This window comes from Ursus arctos, unplaced genomic scaffold (assembly GCF_023065955.2).
Source record: "Ursus arctos isolate Adak ecotype North America unplaced genomic scaffold, UrsArc2.0 scaffold_6, whole genome shotgun sequence".
Taxonomy (NCBI): domain Eukaryota; kingdom Metazoa; phylum Chordata; class Mammalia; order Carnivora; family Ursidae; genus Ursus; species Ursus arctos.
Genome location: NW_026623078.1, coordinates 47,135,262 through 47,161,925, shown reverse-complemented (window position 1 = coordinate 47,161,925; position 26,664 = coordinate 47,135,262). Strand labels below are relative to the sequence as shown.

General features: G+C 44.2%; 1 protein-coding gene across 3 annotated transcripts; it reads left to right on the top strand.

Moving 5' to 3' along the window:
- Positions 1–7,817: 7,817 nt before the first annotated feature.
- Positions 7,818–25,751, top strand: TP53INP1 (tumor protein p53 inducible nuclear protein 1). 3 transcript variants are annotated; one of them, XM_048212591.2, is made up of 6 exons: positions 7,818–8,031; positions 15,417–15,675; positions 16,245–16,602; positions 17,332–17,504; positions 19,661–19,698; positions 20,839–25,751. In XM_048212591.2, the coding sequence occupies exons 2-6, from the start codon at positions 15,564–15,566 to the stop codon at positions 20,854–20,856; spliced, it is 699 nt and encodes a 232-aa protein (XP_048068548.1). In that variant the 5' UTR covers positions 7,818–8,031; positions 15,417–15,563; the 3' UTR covers positions 20,857–25,751. The 3 variants fall into 3 exon arrangements, with proteins under 3 accessions (XP_048068548.1, XP_026351487.1, XP_026351486.1); XM_026495702.4 differs by lacking the exon at positions 17,332–17,504 and having other exon boundaries at positions 20,839–20,899; XM_026495701.4 differs by lacking the exons at positions 17,332–17,504; positions 19,661–19,698.
- Positions 25,752–26,664: the final 913 nt, after the last annotated feature.

Genomic DNA, 26,664 nt, shown 5'->3' with positions numbered 1-26,664 from the left:
ACAACACAGAGGAAGTCCATGTGAGGACACAGGGAGAAGGCAGCCATCTGCAAGCCGCGGAAAGAGGCCTCAGGAGAAACCAATCCTGTCAACACCTTGATCTTGGACTTCCAGCCTCCAGAACTGTGAGAAAACAAACGTCCGGTGGTTAAGCCACCAGTCTGCAGCACTCCGGTATGGCGGCCCTAGCAAACTGACACACTTAGGCTTTCTGTCTCTGCTTCCTCTTCCCACAGTCTCGCTTTCTTGTGACCTTCCTTTCTCTCATCAGAATTCCGTAGCCACCAATCAATCCACCAGAACTGTTCATCCGAGGGTACCACTGACCTGACCGCCACCTTGCCAGCTCCAGAGACCATTTTGCTGCCCCCCCTTTTTTTTTTTTTTAAAGATTTTATTTTATTTAATTGTCAGAGAGAGTGCACAAGCAGGGGGAGCGGCAGGCAGAGGGAGAAGCAGGCTCCCCACCAAGCAGGGAGCCCGAAGTGGGACTTGATCCCAGGACCCTGGGTTCACGACCCCGGCCAAAGGCAGATGCTTAACCGGCTCAGCCACCCAGGCGTCCCCCATTTTGCTATCCTTAATCAGATGTGGCTTCTCTGCCCTTGGTCACAATTTCCTTCTGAAGGCATTTTCGGCACTACCCCCTCACTCTAATTTTTCACTTACCTAATTGGCTGCTACTTCTTAGTCTTCTTGGCTGAATATTCCTTATCCTTTTCTCTTTTTTTTTTTTAACATTTATTTATTTATTTATTTATTTGAGAGAGAGAGAGAGAGAGTGCAGACAGGGGGAGGGGGGAGTGCAGAGGTAGAGGGAGAATCTCAGGCAGACTCCCCTCTGAGCACGGAACCCGATGCGGGGCTCTATCCCAGGACCCTAAGATCGTGACCTGAGACAAAATCAAGAGTGGGACACTCCACCAACTGAGCCACCTAGGAGCCCCATCCTTCTTTCTTCTAAATGTCAGAATCCCAAGCCCAGGCCTCACCCCTCTTCACTGTTTATCGTCTCTCCCTGCCCATTCCATCCAGTTCTGTGTCTTTAAAGATTAACAAGCTGGTAAGTCACACAATTTATGTCACCAGCCCCCACCTGTCCCTTTAGCTCTGGGCTCAAATAGTCGATTGCCCGAAACATTTCCCCCTTGGTATCCAAAGAGCATTTCAATCTCAACATGTCTGAAACTCCAGGGTTCCAGCTCTCATGTCCTGTCACATTTAGAATGAAATCCAGACTCCTCATCCCTGCTTGCAAGTTTCCTCATGACCTTTCCGACCTCATCTCCTTCCACCGACCCCTCCCTCCCTATCCTCCAGCCACACTGCTGGCTCTCTCTGGATGCCTATGATGGGCCTTTACACTCACTGTTCCTTCTGCCTCTGTGACAAGTCACTGGCTAGAGCTTCACAGAGCTTACTTGCTCCTTTATTATCATTCAGGGCTTGGCTCAAAATTCACCTTCTTGAGAGGCCTTCCTTGACCCACTGTCTCACATATCGCTCTCCTGAGGTTGTAGAACTCAGTCCTCTCAGGTTACACGTATAACATTTTAATAAGCTCATACTATAGCGTCAAGCATTATATTAAATGTTTTATATGCATGATCTCGTTTAATCGTCAGAACCACCTAATAGAGACAATCTTATCATCCCCATTTACAGATGAGGAAACTAAGGAGAAGAGAGGTCAAATCCAAGATCAGATAGCCTGCACTAAGGTCGGATTCCAGAACTAGTGCTCTTAACCATTAGATACAGCTGCTTCTCACTTTAAATACTATTCTTAATTATGGACGATATGGCCTCCACGCTTGATTGGTTTCAGTTGCACTTGCGTTTGAGCAGGTAAAGTAACAGGTGTATCAGTGTGTGTGCTGGGGAAGGGCTTATTTTCCCAACTCTGGCTTTAAACATTCAGATGATACGAAACACAAGTTAGGTAGGGACAAGTTCAAACATGGGTCTAGACCTCTGTGGTTCTTGCTTATATAGACTTATCAAAGAATATGAGAGTATTTTGTCCTTAACCTTGTTGGTTTTTTAGGCTCAAGTTCTGAGAAGCTATTAAAGCTTTGAAGCTTTAGGTTTTTCCTCTTAAAAAATCCTATTTCTACAAGGTGATTAGAAACAAAACCATTAAAATAAAATCCTCAGAAAAAGGTCTGTGTGCTGGTGAAAACAAACATTTATCGAACACCTCATGTCCCAGACACTTTTCTGACTGCATTGTCTCCCTGAGTTGATATTGCTTTCTCCTTTTTTACAGTTGACGCTGTGGGACTCAGAAGGTAAGCAACTGTCCCCATACAGAGCAGGAACTCCACAGTTTCTTCTCCCTCCTTCCTTACCAGAGAGCACATGCTAAGTAGTTTTGCCTTCCCAGCATGCAACACAGTTGATTACCTGAGGCCCATTCTGTGAGACCTGTTCTCAGGGCCCTGAAATTTAGTTCCATGATATGAAAAACATGAAAAGTTACTTCCCCGGGACCTATATGCCTTTCAGAAAGTGTTGCAGAAACCCAAAAGACTGCACAGGAGTTTAAAGTTCTGGGGCACCTGGGTGGCTCAGTCAGTTAAATGTCTACCTTTGGCTCAGGTCATGATCTCAGGGTCCTGGGATCGAGCCCCATGTAGGGCTCCACGCACACTGGGGAGTCTGCTGGAGACTCTCTCTCTCTCCCTCTGCACCCCCCACCCCCTCCTACTTGTGTGCACGTGCACTCTCTCTCTCTCTTTTAAATAAATCTTTACAATAAATTTTAAAATAAAATTAAAAAAAAATAAAGTGCTGTGGCCAGTCCTCTTAAACTCATAGATCTGTGGGTCAGCTCAGGTAACCAACAGATACCAGGTCACACCCAATTCTCAATGACACTGTTTAATTTGAGAACAGTGCTCTTCCTCCAGCACAAAACCTCTTCTGCCTCCAGCCTTTGCACTGGCTCCTCTCGCTGCCTGGGCTACCTTTCCCCTCATGCCCTTCTGTTCTTGCTGCTCAAGGGCCACCTCCTCAAAGAAGCCCGCCTGACCTTCCTATCTCCCCAGCAGCCCATTCTTCACAGCTTCACAGCACTCATTACGTTATATGTTTACTTGCTTGTGGTATGTCCTCCACTAGGTGGAAGCTCCTTAGGGCTGAGACTTTGTTTTGCTCACTCCTTTGTCTCCGGGGCCTGGCATAGAGCAGATGCTCATTAAATGCTTACCGGATGGATGGATGGATGCTGTGAACACGGCAGGACTGAATGAGTGGGGGTATGGTGTTCAACTGTTACAGGCCTACATATTCATGTCCTCCCTCTGCCTGCACTACAAAGGGAGAGAAATGACTACTCCTAAGAGGAGTAAAGCAGGAGAAGAGGCCCCAAAAGGATAGAAATCAAAAACCCTCCCGCCTCAGATTATCAACATGCTTAGGTCTTTTGCCAAAGCCACAAACAATCTGGACATTTAAGAACATTAATCTTGCAAAATGTAATCGATATTTGAGGTGGTTAATTCCAGCAAAAAGAATAACCCAATAAATAAGTTTTCCTTAAACAGGCAGACTATGTAAGCGGTGTGTAGCTTACGTAAGTAGCAATCGTATTATCTGAGGCATCCTTTTGAGAAGAGCAGAAAGAGAAGTTCTACCGAAGCTGTCCCCATAATAGAGCAATTCATGGTTACGGACCCCACCTCAGGCTGCCTCTGGCACATGACTACTGCTGGGCAGTGGCCCAGAAGTAGCCGTGTGACTGAAGACGTAGCTTGGCAGCAGGAGCCATACGAGCTCCTGGCTCACAGACCTCAGGTAACTGCTGCAACTGCCCTAGGACCGGGTTGGGTTTGCCCCACGGGGCCGGTCCCTTCAAGCTTCATGGCTCCCTGGGGCTGGGACAGTATATGGAGGGACATTCTATAGCGTGTATCTAGGCCACATCCATTAAGGGATGACTCGTTTCCTCACTTTCTGCTCTGCAGTTAAGTTTTAATATAATTTTAAATAAGTGGATACTTATTTGTGCATTCATCTAGAAACTAAAAAACCTTTAAAGTCAGGACTTTACAGGAATTGAAGAAAGCACTGTGGGTCGGGGAGACTGTCACCAATCACTCACTATGCCACCACAGCCCCAAGGGCTCTTCTCCCCAAATACTGGCTGCTGAACGGGCTAGACCCCTAGCCTCTCCTTTCTGGTACCTCAGCCAGAACACAGACTCTTTTCATTTTAAGGATTTTGTTTCTAATCACCATGTGGATATAGGGTTTAAAAAATGAATATGCAAGAGTTACCAGTTACCCAGGATCTTGGAAAGCTCTTACACCTATGGCCCTGGTATCCTTTCTGACCTCTTCCTGAGATGGGAATGGCAGCCCAGTTAGGTTTCTGTTTTCTGTTTTTACTTCAGAAAGTAGAGGTCACCAAACCTCTTGCTTCCTTCTGTTCCAGGCTTTCTGGAGACCAAGAGACACCCTTTCTTTCCTTCTCTTAGACAATAGATTTCACTGAAATTCCAAGTGACTGTTCTTCTAAAGTGCAATTAAACAGACATTTTTTCCCCCAGACATTTCACAACATGCTGGCTGAATGGTAAAAGCCCAACAGACAGTATTTGCTAATGGACAGGTCGTAAGTTACCTGAGTAGATTTCACTTTCAGATTCTTCTCAGTATAGACTGGTCGACTTGTTGCTTTGTTGTTCTGAGTTGCCCTGAGTAGCCACCCAATGGGGTTCCCCATCTGTGGCTTGGTAGGAAACAACATTCTTTAGCAGCCTTGATGCAACTGGCAGGGCAATGGCCACAGCCTGCCTTTGTAAGCAGGACGCAGGGGCATTAACTGCATTGTTTCTGGATGTTGGCGTAAATGTGGTCCTGCCCTGTAGTCCTTCAGAACAAAACTTGAGGTTGAATCCCTTTTGTTGGGGTAGATACGGGAGTGTATTGAGCTCCATGGAAAACAGACAGGAGGACTCTGACAGATGGGGAAAGGGTCACCCCCACCACAGGGAGCCAGCCTGGACGTGGGTACTATAGCAACCCACTGAGAATTATCCTGCGAATTAAAGGATGGTTGGATTCACTGGGTCTGCCCAGGCAGGGAACCTGGCTGGGTCTTTGTCAGCCGGCAGATGAGAGGCTGGTGTGCGGCGGTGTGATCTGACAGTTTGGTTGTGCTTAGACAGCTCTATGCTGCGGAGGTGACTTGACTCCGAGTCTCACTGCATGTACGTATGTAAACCAGTGGCACAGCAAGGAGGGAGGCAGTTGGGAGCAACCCACTCCCGGGGCAGGCAAAAAGTATCGAATTTCTGAGTGCGTACATGTCTGTAGAAATTTTTAAAACAATAATAAAACTTAAAGTCCGTTTGCTTTTTATTATTTTCACGTTCCAACAGTTCCAAACAATGTGCGGTGATAGAATACTTCTTCATAGGGGCAGACGTCTCGCATGCCCCTCCCCCACCGCCTTGGTGCACTATGGGGATAAACAAGCACCAGGTGGGAAGATTACAAATCAGTGAGAGAGTAAACAGAAAGCAAATGACCCCTGAGATAAGATAAGAAGTTTTTTTATCCTCCAAATTCCATTTTGTGGAGTTTAGAGAAGGTTGATCTGTCTGCCATGGTCCTTTCTCTTGCTTAGCTTGTGTCCTGGTTATCTATTGCTGCTTTTAAAACCACACCAACATTTAGTGCCTTAAAACAACAATCTTTTGTTTGCTTGTGATTCTGCAGTTTTGACAGGGCTCAGTGCGGACGGCTCATCTCTGTTCCATGTGGTGTCGGCTGGGTTTGGAACTTCCTAGAGTGCTTTTTCACTCATATGTCTGGTACCTGAGGTGGGATGAGCTAAATATTTAGGGGCTGGCCAGGCATGTGTCTCTCTCTCCATGTGGCCTCTCCATATAGCTGGCTAGCTTGGGCTTCCTCACAGCATGGCGGTCCCTTCTGATGTGGCAGCCGGCTTTCCCCAGCGTGCAAAGCAGCGGTTGTCAGGCTTGCTTAATGTCTGGTCTTGGATATCCTAGAATGTTTTCTCTGCCACATTCTATTAATCAAAACAGTCCCAAGGCCAGCCCAGATTCAAGGGGAAGGAAAATAGTCTATTTCACAATGAAAAAAATAGTCTATTTCACAATGCTCCTTGGAAGCATCAGCTACCTCGCACTGTTTTCTCTATCATAACAAAGTATTGTATGCATTCACATTTTGCCTTTACTAGTTGATAAACCTTATCAAATTGGAAAAAGTAGGTCTTGATTTGACTTTTTAAAAAATTAGACCTTTAGAATTATCACGCCTTTGTTCTGAATGGGAAGATGGTCTCTTCAGGGATTCCTAAGAAGAAGGAAGAGATTATGGCACTCCAAGGATACCAATAACATTTGAGAGAAAATATGAGGGTGTGCTTGACTTGCCAAAACCTAAAATCTAAAGCACACTCAATTCCATGAGGTTGTCCAGACCAAGTTACAGCCTCAGTCTACCTCCTGAGAAAAAATCAAATGGCCACCATATTTTGGTTATTACTTCTGGGTATCAGACAAATACCTGCACTTTGATTGACATCCTTCAAAACCAGTATTGTTGGAAATGGGCTGACCACAGGATTCTTGGGAGGGTCAGAATGTGAGAGTTCTTCAGATGCTACTGTAGGATATACCTGTCGGTGGGTTGCTATAAATTTCGCCTTGGGTCAGAGAATTGCATCTCAGTCCGAACAGGACCCACATGAAAGTGGAGCTGTACCAACATGACTCCCTTGCCCCTGCCAGACACAGCCAATCCATCTATCCGCATACACAGCTTTGGTTTGGAAAGTATTTTCCAGCCCACTGTCTCATTTTCTTCTCATTATAAATAACCGGTGAGCAGGTTGGCCCCGTGTGAATGCCAACGGTTTGCAGGTATGTAAACAGTAAGACAGAGGTCATCACCTCCCCGGGTCACATGGGAGCTCGGATGCAGAGCCTGGGGAAGAAGCACTCTCCACGCTCTCCTTCCTCCAGGGTTCTTCAGGTCTGCTGGAGCAGAGGGCCCTCCAGACACGGACCTCTCTGCCTTGGGGTCTGGTCTCATGGCCCCTTCTGCCTTGCCCGACTGTAGGTTGAATCCTGAGCCTGCAGGCAAGTTCAGTCAGCTCCCCGTGTCAGTTATCACAGGGTGATGGGGTCTGGCTCAAAAACGAGGTTAAGTGGGCCAGCACCCCCTGTATCTGGAGCCAGACTTTCTTTCCCAAGAAGGCCAAGAAGTGGACCTGCCTTTACAGGGCCACGTCTAAGGCTTTACCCCTACAATGGCCTCAGTGGGCCCCTTGGGGCCTTTGGCCTCCATCACTCTCAACGCCCTTAATTTTCATCTCACAGCAAACACGGCTTTACGTCGCTCTGTGCCCCAAACCCTCGGGCCCTTACTCGGGCAAAGGGTCGCTGGGGTCGGGGCTCTTCCTCTCCTCTCACCCTTCCCGTTCTTTCTCACACTCCTGCGGGCTCCCATTTCTGCTCCCCCCGGCCCTCCCCTGCTCCCCTTCCCGGTCGCCCCAGTGCCGGCACCCGACACACACCCCCTTCTCGCCCTCCCTTCCGCTCGCCCCTCTGGTCGCCCCTCTGGTCGCCCCTCCGCGCCCCGGCTTTTGTTGCCCGGGCTTGTTTCTAACTTGAGAGCGTCGCCCGGCTCGGCGCCAGGTCACGTGCGTTAGTGACAACCTCTCGCAGGGCGGCCCCGGGGCCCCCGCGCCGCCGATTGGTGGGGTCGGGCCTGGCGCGGCCCCGGGGCGGGGCGGCCGGGCGGGCGGGCCCGACGGGCGGGCTCAGCGGCCGATCAGCTGTTCCGAGCGCAGCACAACAACAAAAGGAGCGAGACGGGCCGCCGGCGGCCAGTAGTTCAGCAACGGGACAGGCGGGCAGGCTCCGCGCCCCGCGCCCGCCGTCCGGGAGCCGCAGCTACCTCAGCAGCCCCTGCGCGCCGGTCCCCGCCGGTCCCCGCCGAGCGACGCGCCCGCCGCCTTCGCCGCCCGTCTCCGCTGCCGGTCGGGCCCACGTAAGTGCGGGCGGGGCCGGCGCCCGGGGCCGCTCGCTCCTGCCGGCCCGCGGGCCTCGGACCGGCCGCGGGCCGCGCCTCCCGCCTCTGCCCCTGGCGGCGGCCGGCCCGCGGCCCGGAGGTGCGGGCGGAGGCGGACGAGCCGCGCGCTGGGCGGCGGGTGGGTGTTTGGTTTCTGCCTCCTCCCGCGAGCGTGGCCTGTTTTCTTGGCCGCGGCAGGACCTCCTCCTCTTTCTCCTCCTGCTCCTCCTCACTCCCCTCCACTCCTCCTCCTCCTGCCCTCGGCCGTTGGACTGGCGTCGGGGGCTCCGGGCTCCGGGAGGAGCGACGGCAGCGCCCCGCTCCGCCCGCTCGGCCGCCCCGCGCTCTTCGCCGCCCCCGCCAGCCCTCGACGCCCCGGGTCGCCCTGCGGCCCGGGGAGCCCTCCTCTCTTCCGCGGCCACCAGCGCCTAAAGTGCCCCGGGGGTCCGCCTGCCCGCTGCAAGTCCCCTGACCCTGCTTGATCTTACACCTCGCTCTTTGAGGCTGCACCTGTGGAAGGGGCACTGTACTTGCCCGTCAAGGGTCAGATCCTCATCGTTTTCCCCTGCCGCCGATGGAGCGCTTACTCTGTGCCGTATACTATGCTGAGGGCTTTACGTGCACCAGTTACCGCAGTTGCTCCTCACCGAGACCCTCTGAAGTAGGTTTTATTATCTTGTGGATGGGAAGCCCGAGGCCCAGAGAGTTTAAGTTATTTTACTCGAGGCCACACAGCCGATTAAAAGGGAATGGTGTTTTCCCTTTCAAAGTTGCAGATGAATTTTATGTGGGCATTCCTCGTTTTGTATTACATTTCCTAGTTGCCTGTTTTCATCATCTTCTGTGTTGATTACAGTTTGGGAGAGGTTAAGGAAGAGCCCCCTTCCATCTGTAACTCCCAAGTATTTGGGCATTTGTTGCTAAAAGAGCCTTTTCTAAATGCAGAGTAGTTTTGGAAAAGGGGAGGAGAAAGTGACCCATGGGGTCATTGAACAGAGGTAATAATGAGGTAAGATCCTGAAATCATTTGCTTGGTAATTGAAATACATTGTTGTATTTGTGAAATCCCTGGGAAGCATTTCATTTTAAGTCACAGCCACTATAATTCTGAACTGGCAGCATAGTTTTTAAAGGCCCCTACCTGGAACCAGGACCTCATTAATTTATATGACCAAGGTCTCTTTTGTTTTTTCATCTCATCTTTTCTTCTTTTCTGTGAATGCTTGCTTGCTCAGTTGTTCCCTCATACTTCTCTTGGGAATGGCCCTACCTTAAAAATGGAAGGTTTATAGGCAGGGAATGATGACTTACTGCTGTCTGTGCCCACTGTCGTTCATCCTTCAGGGCAGACAGTGGTGGGTCTCTGGGAGAATAACCCCCTATGACCGGTTGAATAGGCCTCGTAGAAGCAGAACAAGCGAAGACAACTTTCTTGGCTCGGTTTTTCTGCAGTTTACACTCCATTCTAAATTACCAGCACATTTATTTTTCTAAACTAGAAAGGGTGGGCTATAAGGAGAAAAATCATTTTGAGGCCGCTTTTCAGATGTGTTAGGTTCACCACCTGATATTTCGAAACTGTCAAGAAGCCACAACTGTACACATTGTTCACAAAGTTAGATCATCAAAGTTGTGGGTTTTTGTTTTTTTGGTTTTTTTTTTTAATTTATTTAAAAATGTTGTTTTTGGAGCCTCCTACTGGCAGTCAAAATCAACTGAAAAGCACTGTTCTCTGAAGTTCATAGAAGCAGAGGTGAGGCTGAAAGGAGCCTGAGCAATCATCATGTGCAGGGAAAAGCAAGACACGTGGACCCACACGGATTTATGCTCTAATGCTGGCTCCACACCTGACCAGCTCTGTCACTTTCGAGCGAGTTACTTAATTTCGGAGCCTCAGTTTCCTGTTAGTGAAACATGACAATTACCTCAACTCACTGTCACGTACAATGAGTATTCAGTAGATTGTAGCTCTAATTATTATATAAACATTTTGCAGATAAAAACATTCAGACCCAAAGATGCTAAGCGGCTTACAGTCACACTGCTGGCTTGGAGTGGACTTAAGTATTCCAAGTTATATTTAATATTCTGAGTTAATATTTACTGGCTGCCTGCTGTGTGTCTGGCACTATTCTGAGGGAGACACACTTAATCCTCACATTGGCACTATCCTACTCATTTTAGGGATGAGGAAACTGAGGCAGCAAAAGTTTACTAAATACCTTAAGTTCATGTAAGCTGCAAACAGCAAAGCCAAGATTTCAAACACAGCAGGGTAATGCCAGAGCCACACTGACTGTTGGTTGCTTGCCTGTCTCAAAAATAAGAAAATAAATTATTCTAACAAGCTCTTCTAGACTAACAACGCCTTTTCTAAGTTTCTAAGAATGCTCTTCCCCCTCAGTATTAAACTTAGCCACCTTTCTCTCCCCACAGAGCATTTCTAACTCATGTAATAATACGAAAAGCATTAATGATAAAATGTTAAGTAACAAAGCAGGATACAGTATTGTGCATTCACTAGACGTCCTGATGAAAAGAAACCTTATGTGGAGAAGAAAATGCATAAAATGCTAACAGTGGTTGCAGCAAGGCAGTGAAATAATTATTCTCCCTATTTTCTAAACTGTTTATAATGTAGTTTTGTTTAATTTTAAAATGAAAAAGACTTATTTGGGGAGGGAGGGAGGTCTTTTGAGCCAGGAGAACAGGGACAAAGCTGCCTTCTTGAAATGCTGGGGCCCAGATACTTTGTTTCTTTTCTCCACTGGGGTGAGACTGCCCTGGTAGATTGGCTGAGGTTGGTTAGTTACTGTGGAAAGCTCGCAGATGCCCCAGACAATAGCAGTGCTACCTTACCTAGCCTTCCTTGACCCTACCTCTTTCCGAAATTTCAGAATTGTATTTGTAAATTTGTCCTCTTAGGACACATGCTTTCTCTGGAATTTTCACTTTACTTTTGTTATTACCCTAGAGTTGTAAATATCAAAAAGTCCATGACCGGGGCGCGCCTGGCTGACTCAGTTGGTAGAGTGTGAGACTCTTGATCTCAGGGTGATGAGTTTGGGCTCCATGTTGGGGTTGAGTTTACTTTTTAAAAAATTAAAAGAAAATGTCTGTGACATGTAGTGAGAAGTGAAGTCTGAGGCTCTGCTTTGACTTACAGCTCCACATAGAACCAGCCCCATCAGGAGCCTCCATTTCTGGGCAGGAGCGAAGGTGAAGGATAGCAGTGACTGGATAGGGCCAGTCCCTGGGTAATTGGAAGGTTAGACTATCAAGATTTTAGAGAGATTTTTCTAGAAGGCCAGTAGAAGTATATAATGTGAGTTATATGTATGTTTAAGTTTTCTAGTAGCCACATTAAAAAAGAAAAAGAAATAGGTGAAATTAATTTTTTTAATATATTTTATTTATCCTAACATATTCCAAAATTCCTTCTTATTTCAACATATAATTAACATAAGAATTATTGAGATATTTTACGTTATTTTTGAGGGGGCACTAAGTCTTTGGAAATACACTCTGGTGTATATTTTGAACATCACATCTTAATTCATATGTAAAATTTTCATGAGAAATAGTTCATCAGTTGTTCAGAACATACTTGAAAGTTTCCAAAAATTGACTCAATTGTCAGCTTTCAAATTTGAATTTGAAGTGGATTAAAATTAAATAAAATCTGAAATTCAGATTTTTGGTCATGCAAGTCCTATTTCAAGTGCTCATTCACCTGATGTGCCTTGCGGCCACCTCACTGAACAGCTTTATCATGTTGGGGGCTCTCCAGCAGCTCCTGTCCTTTCTGACTCCTCCGGAAAGCAGAGCCAAAGGAACTTTGCATAGTTAGTCCTACCCCACTTCCTCATTGTGCTGGAGGTCTATGGGGAGCGTAAAGAGGTGATCCAACACAGTCTCCCATTTTTCTAATGGTGAGACTGAGGCTCAGAAGGGTTAGATTGTTTAGCTCCAGCCACCTATGGTAGAGAGAGAGCCAGAACCCTCTCCTGCCGGTGCCCAGGCCAGCCCTCTTTCCACCTCTCCCCAGGACTCATCTTTGTCCTTCCCACGGGGCCTCAGCAGGTGTGTCATGTAAATGCCAGCTATGACTCAGGACAGATGAGAATGAGCTCTTCCCGTGCCTGGCGGGGCTCCTGAATACTCTGCCCACCCGAGGTTGGTTGCCCTTGCAGGACATATGGGATATCTCAAGGCAGCCTCTGACTTCAGGAAACCAAAAGATTAACTTGTGCTGCCCCGTGGAAAGTTCCTCCAGAGGCACCTTTTCTGTGGCAGAGTTGTCTATATTCTAGGCATAAGCTGGCTTCTCTCACCTGGATTTGGAGCTGTAGCCGCGGGGGGTGGGGTGGGGGTGGGCGCAGTTTGCAGTTGGGAACCCGCAGCTGCCCAACCACAATGGCGCCAGCATGGTTTTCTGCCTTGTAGCTGCCACTTAACTGGCCTGGGCCCCAGTAAGTTACCCTCACGTGGCATCGCAGTTGGGGGACAAGGTGCTCCTTCAGGATGAGCAGGGGTTTTCTTGTGGGGTGCTCTGCTTTGCACCCAGCAGCTCCAGCTTCCTAGCTGATGCAGGGCCTGAGGCCAGCCCTGTACTCTGGAGAATTGGGATTATTCTCTCAACTGGTTCAGCAGACACAGGATTGTACTTGGGGCTGATACATGCCTTCATAATTTAAGAGAAATGGGGGGAAGATTTTTTAAGTATCTTTTTTCCCCTCCTAGCTCATATGCGGAAAACTTTTGTTTACATCAGACCTTATGATAGCTCATCTTTTAGGATGTAACTATGACACCACAGTAGGTCAAGCAAACTGCGCAAGCCCGCTTTTCTTCTGACTTCTCTTACATGGAACATAAAGCTGAATTTGAATTCTGTACTAGAGCTCCAGCGCTCATGATTTGGCCATGCTGCTTTCCAGAAGGGTTTCTGGAAGACTGGTTATGCAAGTAACATTTCCTGTTTACTCTCTCTTAATAATTAATGGCTGATGATGACGGACTGTGACCACAAAAGTGTTCAAATGTCATTTATTTGAACACAGAGTTGTAGTACTACACATTCGTGGTCGCGTGCCAAACGGTTGTAGCCGTCCCATTTGCACATAAAAAATTCAGCCAAGAGTCTCCTCCACTACAGATTGTAACTACATTTACAGCTAAAAAATGATGATTGTTTTGAAAGTGAAGGGTCAAGAGTCTGGACTTAGGGATTCAATCATGAGAAAGAATATCATTTAGTGAAATGCTTTTCACCAGGCCTGGATGGTCTCATCTACTCGTGGTTTCTGTTAGCCCTGTTGTGTTGACGAGTCCCGAATCTGTGCCCCCAGCTGAGACCATGTCCTTGCACTCCAAAGCCCTGTATATCTTCAGCTGCCTGCTAGACAACACCAAGTACGTGACTTGCAGATTCTCAAATTCAGCATGTCCAAAGTGCCCAGCCTGCACCTTCTGCAGTATGCCTCTTCCACTGAGTGGTCCCACCGTCCCCCCTCCGTTGGCTTCTGGTAGAGGGTCATCCTCCACATTGCCCTCCCCGTAACTTCTGGCTTAGAAGGTCCTATAGGATCTGGTTTCTGCTTAGCACCCCCAGCCTGCCGTCATGACCATCCATCTGGATCTTGAGTCAAACAGAAGGGGCCACATTCTCACTCATCTGTAGGCTTCCTCCATTCTTGGTCTTCTCAACCACTGCAGACCAGAGTCATTTACTGCAGGAGTCCTTCCTGACCTCTACCTGTGCGGATCTGAGGAACACCCCGTACGTTTTCCATGGCGTTCATCACATTGGGTTGTTCACACTTGCCGTGGGAGAGCTGAATTCACTGCTGCCTCCCCTGTGCTTAGCACTCTGCCTGATGCATAATAGGTACTCAGTAAATATTTGTAGAAGAATAGTTGACATTGACTGAGAACTTTGTGCCAAGTACCTTGCTAAGTAGGTTTCCTGCGTTATCCCATTTCACAAGAGTAGGGTCAGGGAGACCATCAGGGACGTAGTGATTGGCAAAGTCCAGAGGGACAGCAGATCGGCTTCAACTAGGATGACAAATGGCAAGAAGTGGGCAGGTTGAAGGCCCACCCATGGGCCTCTGGAGTCAGCAGGACTTGGTGAAAGTTCGGTTGAGAGGCTGGATGGGAGCAGAAGGAGCCGCTGCTGGGTTGTTGGCCTGGTCACTGCTGGCTGCTGCCGCCCCTTGCTCAGAAGGGAAGGAGGACATGTATGTACGTTTGCGTGGGGGAAGGGGGGTATTAAAAGTGCTCTTGGTATGTGTTAGGTTTGATATGGCCATCAGGTAACCAGGCAGAAATGGTTATATAAATCTGGAATTCTGGAATGAGATCAGACAAGGCTGGAGTCCCTCACTTAGAACTCACCATGGGGCGCCTGGGGGCTGAGTTGGTTGAACGTTCTACTCTTAATTTCGGCTTAGGTCATGATCTCAGGGTCATGAAATCGAGCCCCACATTGGGCTTAGCATGGAACCTGCTTAAAGATTCTCTCTCCTCCCTCTGCCCCTCCCTGCTCCCCTGCTCACATGTGCTCTCCCTTAAAAAAGACAGAAAGAAAAGAAAGAAAGAAAGAACTCACCAGAACTCTCTGAGGTGAACTATAGCCAGCGACAGTAGTAGAACTTCCAACTTGCGCGGAGCGTAAGCAGCAGAGCCAGCGTTTGGAGCAGGTGTGCTGACTGCAACACCTTGCTTCTCGCCACCACACGGGGAATGGTTTCGGGGCTCGTGGCTGTCCTCCTCAGTCCGCTTCGGTTTAGATTTCTTGGTGCCAGCGCAGGACTTGTTTTGAAGGTCAAATGATGCTGTACTTGCTGATTTTTACATAGAATTAGGTATGCTTACAGTCACATAGAAGAACAGAACAGAAGAGAAAATGAGCCAAGGAGAGCTGGTGGTCACCCAGTACCGTTGCAGGCTTCCTTCGGCAGCTCCTGGGCCGCTGAGTGTCCTACGGCAAGACCGTTGATTTCTGGTGTTTGCTCTTCTTCTTACAGAAAAGCAGTATTTCAGCGGGAAGTACATGAGTCAGATTTATTCCTTATAAAAGCACAGATGTGAAAAAGAACCACCTGCTTCCCTTTCATTTCACATTGCTTTACAGGTTGCATTTGAGTATTCAGTTTGTAACGGTTTATAAATAAAAGCTATTGCATTTCTTGTGCTTGACGCCTGTAGGAAGAGAATAGCTGTAGCTACAGGCTAAGGCCTTGAGCTTTCGTCTATAGGGATGTGTGTGTGTGTGTGGGTACACGCTCTTGAAACCACACACAGAGGTTGTATGAATATATGCTGAGTTGAAATAACCTTCCTGTCCTATCTTATTTTAGGGATAACGACTCTTCTTGCTCTCGCCTAAGTTGAATAAGCACCTCGTGCACTTTATTCTCCTGTCGTGCCATCAGGCTGACTGAAGACAGTGTTTTGAAATCTCAGCTGTAAAGACATCCCGCCAAAGTCTCAATCTTGCCTTAACAATGTTCCAGAGACTGAATAAAATGTTTGTGGGTGAAGTCAATACTTCTTCCAACCAAGAACCAGAGTTTAGTGAGAAAGAAGATGATGAATGGATTCTTGTTGACTTCATAGGTAAGGTATTCCTAGCTGTTCATCATCACAGCAAAAGTGGAAACTCGCGTCTCAGTTTTTGCATAAGTAAACAAGTAACTCTGAAGGTTTTGAGGCCTTAAAAGTAAATAAGCAAGAATTTGTCTAAAAAATTGCAGGAAACTTCCTGTGCCAGATGATCAGTCAGTGAAATTGATTGACGTCAGATCTTCCAGTTTTGCAGCTCTCATGCCCTGTTCATATCAGATGCACTTGAATAGGAAATCCTATGCTAGACGAACAGTGACCCGCATTGCCCATCACCTTTCCTCAGCAGGACAGAAACAGTCTTCAAAACCCTTCCCGTAAAGCCCCATAATCCATCTGACGCAGGGTTACCCCACACATACACATACATACACTAGGTGCTCAGAAATTATTCTGTAATCATTGTGAGTGACTATAAATGGTTTTGTGTCTCACCTAAATGGCAAGAGGAATGCACCTCAGCTAACGGTATCATCTCTTCTTTTCCCGTGCCCTGAATGTGGTACCGTTGGGATACACGTGTTCCCCTGGGACTTCGCCACTGCCCGTGGACTGTGACGTAGGCGCCTGCGCTGGCTTCTCAGCAGCCGAAGCCAAAGCTGAAGCCATCAGTGAAGAGTCACGTGCTGAGCACCCTTCCGTCTTTTCCTGTTTACCCGCATCTCTTGAGTGCTTGGCTGATACAAGTGATTCCTGCTTGCTCCAGTTTGAGTCCTGTCCGATGGAGGAGAGCTGGTTTATCACCCCTCCCCCATGTTTTACTGCAGGTGGATTAACCACTCTGAAGGTGGAAACCAGTCCTATGGAAAACCTTCTCATTGAACATCCCAGCATGTCTGTCTATGCTGTGCATAACTCCTGCCCTGTTGTCGGGGAGGCCAGCTGTGGCGCTGATGAATGTGCTGACCCGAGCAGCCCCAGGTACGTTGTAAGGACAGCCGGCCCTCGAACAGCGTGGGTTTGAACTGCGTGGGTCTACTTACACACACAGTTGTTTTCGATAAGCGGAGCACAGTACTGTAAATGTATTTTGTGTTCCTTATGATTTTCTTAATAACATTTTCTTTTCTCTGGCTTACTTTATTGTAAGAATACAGTAGATAATACCTATAACATGCAAAATATGTGTTAATTGGTGGTTGATGTATCGGTAAACTTCCCAATCAACAGTAGGCTATTAGCAGTTAAGTTTTGGGCAAGTCATAACTTACACATGGATTTTCAACTGCACGGGGTTGGCACAGCTGACCCTGAGTTGTTCAGGGGTTGACTGTATTTTACTCTGTCCATAAGCGGTCTGTTTGGCGTGCAGTTTATTTATTTCTACTATAATTCAAAGCTAATTTTTTAGAAGATGCAAAGTGGTCTTGTTATAGATTTATGAACGCATGTGCATAGCGCACAAGGTAGTGGATGGTATGAAAAAAGCATGTTCATTTTAGACTTTCAAAAAAAACTCATTAGAACATGGCCCCAATTATATAATGGAGAGACATTGGATTTATAGTACTCTGCTAGTGACAGAGAAGAAAAGACTGGCATTTCTGCTAAGTCTCTCAATGTAACTGGCACTTTATACACTGAGTTATTTGGGGTATCAAATTCAACAAGAGTCGTATATCTTTCTTTCTTTCTTTTTTTTTTTTTTAGAGAGAGCGCGCGAGCAGGGAGGGGCAGAGGGAGAAGGAGAGAGAGTCTTAAGCAGGCTCCCCGCTCAGCGCAGAGCCAGACGAGGGGCTCGATCTCACAACCCCGAGATCATGACCTGAGCCGAAATCAGGAGTCAGACGCTCAACCGACTGAGCCACCCAGGCGCCCCAAGAGTAGTATATCTTAAAATAAAATTCTTATTTTCTTCCAGGTAGTCTTAGCTGGGTCACATCAAATGGCACGTAACCTCAAAAACTTGACAAATCTTAAACATGAAGTAGAATGGCGATTATACTGAAACATGTTGCTCTGCCTTACAGAGGAAAGATTTCATACCCAAACAGTATTTTCTTATGTGGAAGTCCTGATTGGTCTGAAAGGCTCTGTTTGAATGGCAGATAGGCTGAGGGCCTGGAAAGGTTCAGGGCGAGTGCCTGGTCAGTAAAGATTGATACGTTCCAAAACAAACTTATAGACATTCTATGGCCTTTATCCAACGAGTATATTCAAGATTGCTTCCACCTGCTAAATTAAAGCCCATGGCCATGTTAATCAGCTCAAAGTCTGGCTATTCACAATGCATGTTAGTGGAGCGTGCCTATGGTGGTAACAGTATTTGGGGGATGCTGGTCCTAATTCCCTATATACCTGTCAGCACTGCAGGTGAAGTGGAATCTTTGGAGCAGTTCAGAATGTTCCTGTAGTTAGTCCTGGATTCCAGAAGGCCTCTTTTTAGATTATTCGGGCTCTAACTCCACTAACTGGATCATTGTATATATCTTCTACTATTTCCTGTTTGCCAAATACAAACAAAACCCAGGCAGCTCATTAATTTAACTTACCAGAGTTTGCTGCACTCACAAGTCTTAATACTGCAAGTAATCTCATGATCTTCTATGAGGATAAACATATCCTTTACCAAACTGAGAAACAATTTGCTTATATAGTTACCTGGCTTTATACTGAGTAAGATCTTTGGTGGGAAATGTTACTTTAACTGGCACTTGCCAGTGCTTTAAGTTTTATCAAGAGATCAGTGTTTCAGGTATTCCAACAAAAATTTAAAATTTCTTGGACATGGTATTGATTAAATTGCCTTATAGTTGATTCAAATTAATTTCTTCAGTTCTCAGAAATGCTTCCCACCTGATTCTGATCTCACCTCTATGGAATTTCACTCAAGAGTTTAGCATGATTAATAGTCACTTTAAACTTACTGATATTTGTGTATTTACTTCTCAGGGTTTAAAGTGTGTGTATATGTACAGCAGCTTTTAAATAATATTATTATTCCAGAAGCAGTACATATGCATTGATGAAAATTAGAAAATGCAAATATGTAAAAATTAAAAAACTTAAAAAGACATTTGCACCATCCAGAGATGAACACTGTTAACACCCTAGCGCACATCCTTCCAGGTCGTTTTTTCTGCCCACCCGCGTACACACACACACACACACACACACACACTTTTAACCTAACGGGGATCAGGCTATATATACTGTTTTATAACCTGCTTCTTTAGGCAATGATCTGCACCTTTTTCTTTTCAGTGAAATTTCACTTCATCTACTACTCACACTATACTCTGCTTTCTGCACTAGAGTCCAGAATATTTCACCTCATTTGTCCAAACCAGCATCCAGTCCAAGACCATGCTCTGTGTCTGGTCATGTGTTCACAGTTTTGATGCAGTCAGAATGATCATTTTTTTGGTATCTTGTTTGTTTTTATATCTTGTTATATGTTTTGATATAACATCTAGGAAAGTTAAACAAATATGTACTTTTCCATATACATAGGATCAAAAGAACACACATCCCTTTCCATGAATTCCTTCTGAACATAGGAAAGTACTGCAAATTATCATAGTTTTATAATAACTAAAATTTTTTTAACATCTTTATTTCTGGATTTCAAGTTCTTATTTAAAAAAACCCACTAAACCAAGATAGATCAGGTGTTACCAAAATTAGGATGGCTATGTAGTAAATATCTATATTTTCTGAGCAGGAAATAAATGATGTCTTTCAAAGTTAGATTGCTTCCATCCTGTCTCTCCTTGGGGATGTTACCATAAAGCATGTAAGAGGAAGGCGCTTCATAATTACAGATGGGCTTCCGAGTGTACATTTTATTGTATTTGGGCCTCTGTAAGTATTGTTTATGAGGTTTATGTGCTATCATAATCTTAAATAATACATGTGCCTTTAATGACCCATAGTAAACCAGTTTTAATACAGAAAATGCACCATGTCCTAACAGTAAAATTAAATAGCATTTTAAATCTTACTAGTGATTTAATAGTTCACCATTTAACATTTGTAGGGCCAGGAAAAGCTGCTTATAAGACTCACGGGCACAGAGTAAGTATACTCCCTTTGAGACTGTGTAATGTGTGTTATCAGTCTGAGCAGGAAGCTAAAGACTCAAAATGCCCACCTTTTAAAACTGCTGTCTTTATATTAACTTCTTTCTATCGGCTTCTTAACGTGACCCCCTTTAATTCTATTTTTAAAAAATCTTTTAAAAAAATAGTGTTTTCCTCTAGTGATTACAGGTACCATCTATAACTACCCTTGTTCTGTAAAATAACCCTCACAGCTCCTACAACTCATGTCATGTGTTGATATAGCTTATATCTATCCTATTAGACAGCTTTTAATGTAGAAAACATAGAATAATCATGTCGTTTGTAGCCATATTTTAAGATGTGTTCTCCACAGGTCTTTGCGACATTACTTTGCAAAGGCCATTCCAAAATGTGCCCTGTTGCGATATCAGTTAAAAACTTAGAGTTGTCTTTTACAATAAGCAGGTAGCTTTTTATCTAGAACAATGTTAAATGAATAGAATTTTCTTACGCATATTTCTATTAAATATCGATTTTAAGCTTGTTTCCTGGAGCATTTACTTATAGACAGAAAACCTGTGTGAAGGTGCGGTTAGCGTATTGCATCAGGGTCAACCCCGCTTCCTAAACACAGTCTTTGGAGTAAAACCTCTATTAGAATCTTGGTTGCCTGAGGTGGTAATTGTGACCTTAACATCACTGAGCCTCAGCTTTCTGATCAAAATTTGGCAATTAAAATATTTTCCTTTTAAGATTATGGTGATAATTAAATACATTAGATTTGCAAAAAAGTTGGCAAATAGAGATAGATATTCAATAAATGTTAGTCCCCCTCACAGAAAAGCTTATCTAAATGCGTTTGCTGCATAATTGAAATTCACTCAAAATGTAAAGCACTTTTCTAAAAAAATGCAGTCTACTTAACTAACCATCTGTGGATATGACCTATTTCTATGAAAAATTGGCTTCTCCTTTCTATCATTATCAGTCAGTGTGGACACAAAATATAAACTTCTCTGTCAGCCATGAGATACTAAGCTTTCATTCAATCATAAACAAATTAGTGTGGCAAATTGAATCACTAAGTACCTTTTTCAAGTTCATTAATAACATACTCTGTTACTTAATACATCCCCATGATTTTCTGTTTCAGAGTGGAAACTCCAGATGAAATGGGGCAGCACATTCATTGCTACGTTGCAGCTCTGGCTGCTCATACAGCTTTTCTGGAACAACCCAAGAGCTTTCGTCCTTCCCAATGGATAAAAGAACATAGTGAAAGACAGTCTTTGAACAGAAATAGCCTTCGTCGCCAAAATCTTACCAGGGATTGCCACTCTAGGCAAGTCAAGCACAATGGCTGGGCTGTCCATCAGCCCTGCCCCCGTCAGTACAATTACTAAGAATTTCAAGATTGGTTGGATTCTCTTGGTTTGTGCATATGTGTGTGGACGTGTGTGGACGGACAATGAAGATGCTGTTTCTTTACAGCCAACTGATGACCAATCACATAGTTTTACTGGTGTGTTTAGACACTATCTTGAAAACCAGATTTACATGCTGTGTATCACATAATGCCTTGCTTTTAACATTTACTTTTTTGTAAATTTTTTCAGAATATTTTTGGAAACATATCAATACAGTTACAGTGTTTGGTGTTTGGGGATGTCTTTAAATCTATTAAGGTGTACATGAGTTAGCATTCTAAAGACATTTCTTCCCAAGTATGAGAATAGGCATCTTTCAATTTCATTTTATTTTGTATTACTTAATCAATATTTTGAGTAAGCAAAAATTTATTCTCAGGGTCAGCCATACACTTTATTGACCAGTACTTGATAATCTTTTCTGTATATAACGAATGCATTTTTACACACTAACATGAGCATTAACAGGTGATAGTTGCCATGGATATAATGGAATTATGGCTGAACTTTCTCTGGAAAGAAAACTTGATACATTTCTGTGTGTATAGGTTCGTTTTTTTGTTTGTTTGGTTTTTTTCCCGGATTAGCCATGCAGTTCACTTTGGAATTCAGGTACATTAAGTGTTAGTGAACAGTGCATTCAGTAATTCCGACGTGACTGTGTGACTGGTACAGAGACATTGCAAGTATCGTGGGACAGAGCACTCGTCTCACACGCAGAGGGATTCAATTAGACCTGTGAAGTTGTATTTGGAAAAACTTATGTCTACAACTAACCCGCTAGTCCACTATTTAACTTGTTGGGAGTCTTTCCTGTCAGCTCTGCCCACTTGCCACCTCCTGTCAGCTGTCGACTCAGAAGTACATGTCCAGGCACTTTAGGGACTTCTTATTTATGACTGTCCAAGGGAAAGGAAGTAGGCTTTGTATTTCTGATGCAGTGATCCATCCTCTGCCGTGGAGACTGTCCTGCCAAGTGGCAAGCAAGGCTGAGGAGGGATTCCTGGTGACATCTTTTCCTAGCATCTAAATGAAGAGTGACAGGTGGGCTCCCTTGAGTTTCCATTTTTTGGTTTTTTTAACTGGGGCTTCAAGCGAAATCTTTAACCACTTTGGCCTCTGTTTCCTCCAGCAACGGGGTGGGGGGGGGAGTAGTAATATTGACTTCCCTCACAGTTGTTGTGAGGGCTGTGGGCTGTCCAGAACTGAACTTTGTGTGAAATTCCAAGGGCCTCTCTACTGAATCTAAGATGGGGTGGGGCCTGTGGCAGTGTTTCTGCCACAACTGTTGTTCCGAGTGTTGGTGCTAATGAGGCCAGGGTTCAGGGCTTGATTCACACCGGAGGCCAGTTAACACAGAGAAAAATCTATTTCGTACCTCGTCAATCACTTCATTTTTTAGCAGTTGTGATGGGTTTTGCTGAGCCATCCACATTCACCAGTTTCCTCTCAAACTAAATTAAACAGACACAATCCAAAGCACATTCTACTGACAGAACAGTAGCATAACCTTTGTAATCAAATAGCTTATTTTTCCATCTCCTCTGCAACCCTAATTAAATAAATACATGTCTATCTAAGGTTTTCAAGGGAAAAAGCATATAGTTATGTGAAGTATTATATTTTTCAATAACCCTGTAACAGCTCAGTGCAGGGAACTATGGGAGACTTTTTTTTTCTTTTTTTTTGTAAGGGAAGAGCTGTGCTCTTTCCTGCCTAGACTGGGATGTTTGGAGCCTGAAGAGGTCAGATAGCATCATTCGATGGTGGTAGGAGGTGGTTCTTCTGCTGGCCGATGAAGTGCCAGCAATGTCTGTCCCTTTAGAACAATAGTCTGCATCCCCCTTCTCTCCTTATTCCCTTTCCATTTCGACTACCCCTTTATTTATTTGTTTTCTAATGAGGGGCCAAGTCTGTAAAGTTTTGTCAAACTGAGCTAGAAGTTATTTTGTTACTCTTTGTGTTTACGAGAGTTGCGAGGTTAAGGTGGAGTTTTCATGAAGGTGTGTGTGTTTTACACCATATCTGTTATAGGGCCATGTGTTGGTAACTTGAAAATAGAACAGCTAAATGTTTTCTGGATGTAAGCCTCTGAATACATGGGGGGCTCTTTTTTCATATATTACATGCAAGTTGTTAGTACCTCACAAGCTACAGACGTTCAGCCATGAGAATTTGTTTGGCACCATGAACAGATTTGTATATAAAAGAGCAATGGTCTTTTCTTTGTTTTTACTATTATTTTTTCAAATTTCTTGATACCTGAAATACATTTACATCTCTATCCGTTATTGACTTTTTGTTTGCCTTATCTAGACCTAGTTTTTTATGGTTTATACCTGGAAAGCAAACACTTTCAGTCTTGGGGATGTTTTCTTAGGCTAACCATGCCATCTGTCATATCAGACTGTGGTTTCTGATCAATATCTAAGGTTTCTGCCTGAAATTGGCACATGTTAGAACTGAAGAAAGTAGTTAATTCGCTTGACGTTCTTGATCATTAGATGTTTGTTACGCATCTACTGTGTGCGAGACACAAGACCAATGATAACAGAACGATGTTGACCTGTTAAGTATTCTTGGAAACATGGCCAAAATGCAATTTATTATAAGTTAATTATTATCTCTGCTGTTGTAAATATTAGTAGTTTACAATGTGCTTTCGTGCATATTTCTTAAAACTTCAAGCAGTGAGAATAAAACCCCTCTCTGAATTTAGTGCTCTGACAGTTTCTAGACTGATAATACAGAATGTTACTTGGAAAAAGTCTGAAGTATGTGGTGCACACAAGAGTGCTTCATGAATGAGCTTCTTAGTTTTTAAAATGCACCATGTTCCTCAAAGTTTGTGTTTTTGTTAATAAAACATTTTATAATGTATTTTCTATGTTTATTACTTTTTCTTTCTCAGCTAACTATGTGTTGCTCTGTAAGTTGAACATGAACCATCCATTATTTATCTTCTGAGACAGTGCATTTATGTGGCTGGGTGGGGAATTTTTTGCAGAAGGTGCACAGTGATTGGATTTTTTACTTTCTCCTCCAGCGAACTTTTTCTGTGTTAATTTTCTGTACATTTTCCCAGTTCCCACGCAGGCTTTTCCTGTTGCCGTGCCTTCTGTTGTATCAGTACTTTGGTTCTAGTGAGAAGACAGTTTACTTAAAACTTGAGAGGGCTGTTCAGCATCACCCGTTGATTTTACTTCCCAAATCTGTGTAGTCCGCTGGTCTGTCATCTTTACATCTCCATTGAATCTGAGTGTCTTTGCTATTTCTCTTCCTCCTCAAGGAAAGATACTGTCTTTCTACACTTTTAGGAAAAAGCAAAAAAAGAGTATCTTTCTTATCCTCATTTTCTTTGAATTGGAAACAAAAGAAAGCAAAAAAAAAAAAAAAAAAGAAGGATTCCAACTGGAAGATAGACATTTAAGTTTAAATAGATTAGTGGAAAAAGTTTAAGAGTTTCCAGGTATTTTTGTTTTTAGAATCAGTAAAAAGACTGCTCCTTGTACTGGAGATACTAGCACATGTTTGTAATGTTACCTTAAAATTAATCTTTTATTTTATAAGGCCCATTCATACCGGTTAAATTCTTTTAAGTCGGGCTACTCTCCTGGATGGCTTCGCTGCCATCAGCCATGTTGATGCATTATAAATGGCATCCTTAGCTACTTATTTTAACGCTTAAAATTTTATATGAAATGCTTTATTTAGAAAACCTACCTAATACAGTGGTGTCAGCCTTGCCATGTACCGATTTCACTTGAAATATGACCAGTTACAGTGGTTTAGGGTGGAGAAAGAGGTACTAGAAAGCACACAGATAAGGACATCTTTTTCTGTTTGCAGCAGTATCCTTTATGCGGGAGATGTTACTATTCAGAGGAAGGCAGCTTAAGTGGATGTGTTGTATATCATTTAGAATTTTCCTTACAACATGTTTTTTTTAATTGTATAATTATTAAATGCCCCCATTTAGCTCCGTCTTTGCCTGAAGTTTTCATATTTGTTTTCTAGGTGGACTTCTAAAAACCAAATCAGGACTTGGGGAGTTCGATGTGTGCGTAGCCAAGCTTGATGTGTATGAGTGGTTTTGCTTGCCTTTTGGTGGTTTTCCTCCAGAGGTTTGGAACTATAATCAATGTGTGTGTGTGTGTGTGTGTGTGTGTGTGTGTGTGTGTGTGTTTAAGTGACTTGGGATTTTTTCTCAAGTATAATTGTGAACACATTTGCTTTTCAAGGGCAGGGCATCCGTTGTAGAAACTGAAGAGTATTCTAGATTGTACTATGTGCCTTCTTGATGTATTTCTGGACACAAATTTTATTCAACTTGAAAACTCAAAAGGGACATTAGGTTCGATTATATACTGTACATCATCTATGCATAAATGGCAGCTTGTTTTCTTGAGCCACTGTCTAAATTTTTTTCTGTTTTTATAGAGTTTTTTATACTGATTGGTTCATAGATGGTCAGTTTTATACACAGACTAAACAATACAGCACTTTGCCAAAAATAAGTGTAGCATTGCTTAAACATTGTGTATTAACACCAGTTCTTTGTATTTGGGCTCAGTGGTGCATTTTGTGCTACTTGCGTTGTGGTTTTTAATGTCAATAAAAAAACTGTTCTTTAACTTCACATTTGTCAGATTCTCTTATTTTATCTTTGTGGTCACAGTCTTAAAACTAGATATAGCTTAGGGGCGCCTGGATGGCACAGCGGTTAAGCGTCTGCCTTCAGCTCAGGGCGTGATCCCGGCGTTATGGGATCGAGCCCCACATCAGGCTCCTCCGCTATGAGCCTGCTTCTTCCTCTCCCACTCCCCCTGCTTGTGTTCCCTCTCTCGCTGGCTGTCTCTATCTCTGTCAAATAAATAAATAAAATCTTTAAAAAAAAAAAAACTAGATATAGCTTAATTAAATCACTTGCTGTTTAGTTTTACTTGCCCAAAAGATGTGTTTAATATGCACTTTAAATATTGTTTTTAAAATTTGTATGAAATCAGGATGTTACAATTTTTCACCTGAAATAAATAATCACTTAAGTGAACGTGAGTTTGAGGATGTACCTTTTCCCTCCAACCTGTATGTGTTAAACAAATACAGAATTTAATACACTGGCTCTTAGCCTTTTTTTTTTTTTTTTAAGATTTTATTAGCGACAGAGCGAGCATGAGCAGGGGGGAGGGCAGAGGGAGAAGCAGACTTCCCACTGAGCAGGAAGCCTAATGTGGGGCTTAAGCCCAGGACCCCAAGATCACGACCTGAGCTGAAGTCAGACACTTAATCAACTGAGCCACCCAGGTGCCCGTGGTTCGTAGCCTTTTTAAAGCTAGGTGGTTGAATTCTCGATGGCTCTTTCCCAGATGAATACAGACACAATCTTATATAAACGGTTTAGGGCGGTGCGGACATTCCTGATGTCCATTAATGCCCTTATTGTGGAGCTCTAGTTTAATCAGGCCAGGAAACATTCAGAGAGCCCAAAGAATATCTTCCATGTTAATGAATCCTTGGGGAAGATCTGCATTGTAGAACTAGCCTATTTCAAG

Bases quoted from the DNA above. Each gene is read 5' to 3' on its own strand.
- TP53INP1 (XM_026495701.4), top strand. From the start codon at position 15,564: ATGTTCCAGAGACTGAATAAAATGTTTGTGGGTGAAGTCAATACTTCT. The intron at 15,676-16,244 runs GTAAGGTATTCC...ACTGTGACGTAG, and splicing joins GATTCTTGTTGACTTCATAG to GCGCCTGCGCTGGCTTCTCA. The intron at 16,603-20,838 runs GTACGTTGTAAG...TTTCTGTTTCAG, and splicing joins GCTGACCCGAGCAGCCCCAG to AGTGGAAACTCCAGATGAAA.